The 6,504-nt window shown below is 32.0% G+C and overlaps 1 protein-coding gene across 7 annotated transcripts; it reads right to left on the bottom strand.

Annotated features, from left to right (window-relative positions):
• Positions 1–875: 875 nt before the first annotated feature.
• Positions 876–3,401, bottom strand: LOC110116236 (zinc finger protein STOP1 homolog). Of its 7 annotated transcripts, none has more exons than XM_020849745.2 (3): positions 3,267–3,329; positions 2,678–2,746; positions 876–2,578 (listed from the first exon to the last, which is right to left on the bottom strand). In XM_020849745.2, the coding sequence occupies exons 2-3, from the start codon at positions 2,708–2,710 to the stop codon at positions 1,307–1,309; spliced, it is 1,305 nt and encodes a 434-aa protein (XP_020705404.1). In that variant the 5' UTR covers positions 2,711–2,746; positions 3,267–3,329; the 3' UTR covers positions 876–1,306. The 7 variants fall into 7 exon arrangements, 6 of the variants coding, with proteins under 6 accessions (XP_020705404.1, XP_020705403.1, XP_020705399.1 ...); XM_020849744.2 differs by having other exon boundaries at positions 2,678–2,750; positions 3,164–3,274; XM_020849743.2 differs by having other exon boundaries at positions 881–2,578; positions 2,678–2,750; positions 3,267–3,382.
• Between the last annotated feature and the right edge of the window lie 3,103 nt (positions 3,402–6,504).

The following is a 6,504-nucleotide window of genomic DNA, read 5'->3' on the forward strand; positions in this document are numbered from 1 at the left end:
AAGATCGATAGGTGAACAATGCGACGCCAATATTAGCGTAGGACTATTCACCTATGCCAAAAAAATAGACAACAACATTTGCCGAAGAAGCACACAAAAGATGAGAAAATGGTTACCTTCGCAGGAAGCGTGTGAAAGAAGAGAGAAAATGCCATTTGATTGGAGATGAATTATTGCATTTTAAAATTTTGCTGAATTTTGTCGTGAAAAATGAGTTTTTCGGTGCCCTAATATATTTAACATATTCATGCATCAATCCCACTTGATGCATGATTGGTACCATTAAAGGGCTATTTAATGGGGCGCATGCCATTTTTCTTACATAACCATCAATCCCACTTGACAATTTTTATTTCTTGTGATAACAATGGGCTACCAAAACGAGAGGACAATTAATTTCCACACGCGCTCAGCTTTTCAAGTCAATCACAAGCAGAGAAGGCAATTAGAAAAAGATTCATATGAATGTAAAGATGACTTCACCCACCGTTGTTTGTCCGGGTGATGAAGAACCGGCTAGGCAAAGCCTAGGTCCCTGATTCGAATCTCTTGGCAAGCAGTGAAAGTCTTAAGTGTTGGCCCGTGTAAATTGATGTCGGTTGCATGCTAGGTCGACCGGGATTTTTACTGGCCTGAGGACAGTGCTTCCTCGTAAAAATAAAAAATAAAAAATAAAAAATAAAGAGGCCTTCAGAAAAGGTGTTGTAGTTCCTATAAATCATTTCGTCCCAACATTATAGCCAGGCTGCTTTACTATACAGCTAAAACAATAGCCTATTTAACTATATAAGCAATAAATTAAACTTTTTCAAAAGAATACAAATGAAATATAAGACAGACAATAAAGATGACAACAAGGCTGAAAAATAAAAATGTTTAATAATTAAATATAAGATAAATGAATTCATCAGCTGTCAAAGAAACTATGCTATTTAAGGCATACATGAAGTAGATCCATAGTCTAACGGAAATATAATATATATTAACAATCAGTTCTAAAAATACAACTGGGACTGAAGGCCTCGCCCTTCTTTTGGGTAAATTATTCTGTGTGGAGTCCGAACATAGAAAATCTTTCGGATTACTGTGTACACTATGCGTAAGCTCACCCTACGCTCTGCGTATTTACTGCGTACATATTACGTATTTATAGATACGCAGTAAATAAGCAGCAAATAATTAGTTGTGAGGATTTGTTGCTTATTTACTACGTATCTACAAATACGCAGAGTGTACGCATTGCGTCCAGTAATCCGAAAGATCCTCTACGATCGGATTCCGCACAGAATAATTTCTCTGACCACAATCAGGAAGAAAGAAAGGATGAATTCTCTATAAGACCGGATGTTGCTTTCATGAATTCATCACTTACGCCATAGTCGTTTGGCTCAAAGCTCAGAGTTGACAAATAACCAAGGCCATCATCACAAGTTTGGGTATCATATATAACACCATTATCAGAGTTTGAAGAGAAGAAATATCCTATACCATCTTCTTCAACTCCAACCTTATAGTCATTTCGATGCTCTGCTGATCCCGAGCCATAACAGCCTTCATCGGTTGGCAGCACAGGAGAATGTCCTTGGAACAAAGCTACATGCCCAAACAACTTGTCCTTCCTTGAAAATGTTGTTCCGCAAGAGCAAAGCCACTTATCAAGGCCACAATGCTTCTCATGAGTCTTAAGATCAGCTAGAACTGAGAATTTCTTGGTAAGGCACCTACCGCACATATAGCTTTTCTCACAGTGACTTCTCTTGTAATGGTTTCTAACACATAGTAGTGTCTTTAGAGGTTGAAAACTCTTGTGCTCTTTGTTCCTCTTGCACCCAACAAAGGGGCATGAGTACCTCTTGATAATAGTAGAGTCTGAGTCCTTCATTGGCTTGGCGAGGGCAGCTGGAGTCTTGTACTCATCACCATGGCCTCTCATATGCATTCGCAAGTTCGCATCTCTCTTAAATCCCTTCCCACATATTGAACAAAAGTGAGTATGTGGTGCCAAAATTTCCTCCTTTTCCAACTGTAAGACTTCATAAGAACCCAGTGGAAGGTTATCGAGCTCGGCTCCATCTTCACTTCCCTTCACATCATGGTCTTCAATGTGATCTAACTCGTGCGGTTCTCCGTCGCAATCTCCTAGACTAGCAGATTTTTCCTTCTCCAAAGAAGTCTGCTCATACTTTGGCAAAGGGGTGTCAACTTTCAAACTAGTTGAGGAACTAAGTTTACTGCAAAATTGATCAGGAGGAGGTTTGGAAGATAAGAGGTTTTTTTTAATGGATGGAAGAAGGTTTCCTGCTGTAGAGATCAAGTCAACTATAATAGAAGTGAGATCAGTAGTCACAATTTGCTGTTGAATCGCGAATTCATTTGGCCTGAGAGTGATTTCGCTCTTCTCGTTAACAATGGAACCGATAATGTCCTGAACTTGGTGGATCTTCTGCTCAAGGAAAGATAGATTGTTGAGTATGGTCTTAACATCCCAATCACCAGTAGAATTCCTAACAATCTGATCACGGGAAGAGTTCAAGAGAAAGGATTGGATTTCTAAAGGCAGCAACCTAGAATTCTCAGCCTGGAGATTGAAACACAAACCATTAGAGCTCATTTGGGTGAAGGAATAATTCAAATCAAGGTTTAAGGATGGATTGCTAGCAGAAGAGAGTGAACTTGCAGAAATTTCAGAAGGCCTCAGCTTACGTTCCATTTCAACTGAAGTCCAATCCAAAGCTTCTAGCAATTTCTAACTGATAAAAAAATAAATCATTAAGACAAAATCTAGAGCAAAACTGATACCCTAACCCTAAAAATAAATTTGAAACAAAATCAAACCAAAGGATAATTTGCTTTCTTGAAGAAAGATTTTGTTTTCATTCAATTGATCACTACTTCCGAGAGATTTTAAACGAATTTTGGGTTTAAAATCAATATTGGATCCAACCAAATGATGCAACCTAGACAATTTCACCATCCTTGAAAAAAATCAGCAATAAAAGAAGATTTGGAAACAACAAAATCATATATTTAACAATACTGATTAGCAGGAAATGCAATAGATACAATAGTTCCAGAAAATCATCCTAAAAAATTCATGTCTGCTTAATTTTCATTTATTAAAGAACAAACCAAGAGAAAACGGAGAAATTCTTCCACGACTTACGGTAAAAGAAGGGGATCAAATTCGAAGAAACACGGATGAAAGAGAGATCATCAAACAAGTAAAATAAAAGCATGAGAAAATCAAAGGGATGGAGATCCATCACCTCTCGCCTCCTCAGCAAGCTCTCCCACCTTCGCCTCGCAGTCTACTTTAACCTCTACCAGCTCCAGCATTATTGATCAGGCTGACAGAGAAGGTTATATTATATGTATGATTATGTCAGAGAAAAAAATTAAATTAATATTTAATTATCACTATTTACAATAATATCATCTAAATTAAAAAAATATAACAAAATTTCAACTGATAATTTTATTTTTATTAAATTTCAATAATTTGTACAATTAATTTTTAAATTCTATAAAAAATTATTAGGATAATATATATGCAAAAAACTCCTAAGAAATAAAAAAACAAATTTATGAATAATAAGCATTTAAATTTAAAAATATTTCAATTTTTTTAAGAGATGAAGCATACTTACATGTTTAATAGTATTTTATTTTTAAATACTGACTTTTAATATTTTATTACCTAATTTTTATTCATAATAATGTGATATATTTTTCTATGTTAAAATGGAATATCTCATGAATATTTTATCTTAAATAAAAACCAAATACAATAAATGAATATGGAATGGAAGGAAAGTGAGTAGCACTAAATCATGAATTCAAGCGAGAATAGGTAAATGCTAATGCTATATATTTTTTTAAAATTTAAAAGAGTGGTAATCATTTTTATTTGAAAAAATTTATAAATAAAGAGCAAAGTAGCCATAACATTTAGCGCATTATTAGAATGCGTCGAATTTTTCAGCGTATTCCACTTCTATACACGTGTATATTGCACGAATGATTGTATGAATGATTACACTCATGAATTATTTAAAATTTATGATTGAAGAATTTGAAATTTTTTTAAATATTTGTTTTTGCAGATTTTTTTTTTCAAATTATTATCTACTACATAGATATATTTAAATTATAGTTTATCAAACCAATGATATATTTGATAAAATTTAAGAGAACTAATTCATTGATAAAATCAGAGTTTAAATCAGGTTAGTAGTTTAATATAAAATCATTTCAAATATTTTTTTTCTATAAAAAATTAGTTTAAAATTATGAAACGATATGATGTACGATCAAATTATTTAAATTTGTAAAAATGAAACTTTTTTTTTCATTTTAACTTTATCATATTGCTAAATACAATATGTGAAAAAAAATTCTGAATATTAAAAATTGTGAAAATTGTTGTTGAAATCAAATAGGACAGGACTGACAAATTGCGAAGCATAAATTCATGAAAATAATTGCTGAATAAAATAACAACATGAAAGACAAATTAATAGCGTGGCAATAAAGCCAAAAATATTATAATTATATATTGTCTATTACTATGCGCATACCCGCTTGGAGTTGGCTTAAAGCTGGACAGCATGTAAATTTCTCTGCAAACTTCTTTTAGATGTATTGTCAATCCTTTATATTCAGAAACTCTTTTTGATTAGCGGCAATATTGAGCTTACGATATGATTCAAACAAAAATACGTCTAACAAAGTATGTCATCTAGTATAAAGAACACAATGATTTACATCAGTAATTGGTTTTTCAACATTTACCTCAACATATCAATCTTGTTTGCGTCCAATTTCACTAATTATGGTCTTAAGAATACTCATAGGAGCCAAATGACCATCTTCATCCGTGAACCTTGTTGTATAAATTTCTAACACATATCACCTAAGTATGTTCCATCCATATACATGGGATAACGACATTTGATTACTTTGTCGTATGCAAGGGCGGAACTATAGTGAGCTTAGGGGGGCAATTGCCCCCCCCCCTATCTAATATTTCTTTCACATTTTTAGTTACTAAATTCTGCTTTCAGTGGCTGTTTAATAAAGTTTAATTACACTTTTTTCTTTATTTTCTATACTTAATTTTTTAAAAAAAACTTTTCGTAATGTATAGATATATAATATTATTTTTTAATATTTAATTATTTTTGTGCTGATTCCCCCCCCCCCCCCCCCCCCTCTCAAACTAAAGCCATTCCCGCCTGTCATATGTATCCCATAAATGTTATCTTCAAAATATATCATTCAGATAACAGGAACAAAAATTCAATATCGATTTAGCCTTTCCCTCATAGAGATAATCATCAATAGATTTGATCAAATTTTTAAAATATCAGACCAGACCAGCCGGTCTCGATCGGTTCAATCGGTGAACTGGTCACAAGAACCGGTTCTGATTTAGTTTAAAACCACGCTTTGCGATTTGACAGACTGATACGTGAGTATGTCGATCAACCGGCGAAATAGGCTACCCGGTTATTTGAACTGCTGTTCAAAATCCACAATTTTTAAATATTTAGTTTAAATAAATTAATAACATATATTTAAAACATTTAAATAATTATAAATACAAATTTTTATTAATTAACATTTGCCCAACCATCATGAAGTATTTCACATGAACCACCACTCATGAGAAGCTCTAATTCGATTTAGCTTCTCCTCAGTATCATCAGTAAGATTTGATCAATATTTTAAAATTCAGACCAACCAGCCGGTTCGAACCAGTTTCAATCGTAAAACTAGTACAAGACCGAGTCTGAATAGTCTTAAAACCGCCTTTGCATTGAAAGGACTGAACGCGGTGAGACTGTCGGGATCAACGGCAAAATCTGGCCTCGAGTATTTGAACCTGGCTGTTCAAATCTCACATTATTCAATATTTTTTAAATAAAAATTAACATATATTTAAAACATTAAAATAATTAAATACCATTTTTATTATTAACATTTGCCCCAACCATCATGAAGAATTTTCAACATGAACCCACCACTCCATGTAGAGCCTTAACCATAACAAAACTCAAAATGCTATATAAACAATAGCAAAAGTCTTTTTAAGTGATGTGGGACTAAAGAAAGAGTTGAGATGTATATGAGCTCATAACATATATAATGCATATAAAAACATATTTTTAAACAGATTTTTTAATATAATTTTTTTGATGTAAATGATACTTATGTATTAGTTAATAATAAAATTTTATGTATTTATACACTATAAAAAATAATTATCATTAATAATTTTATGTTATTTTATTAATGATTTTAGATATAAATTTATAAAATAAATTTGGTTATGCAACAATAAACATGTTTAAAATATCATTAATACTAAATATAAAATAAGAATAATTATATTAAATTATAAACTTATGTTAGAATTAAATTTATATTAAATATGTATCATAAATTAGTAATTAATTTATATTAAATTATATGGTTATATGTAAATTAAAAATTAATTTAAAA

This window comes from Dendrobium catenatum, unplaced genomic scaffold (assembly GCF_001605985.2).
Source record: "Dendrobium catenatum unplaced genomic scaffold, ASM160598v2 fragScaff_scaffold_698, whole genome shotgun sequence".
Lineage (NCBI taxonomy): Eukaryota > Viridiplantae > Streptophyta > Magnoliopsida > Asparagales > Orchidaceae > Dendrobium > Dendrobium catenatum.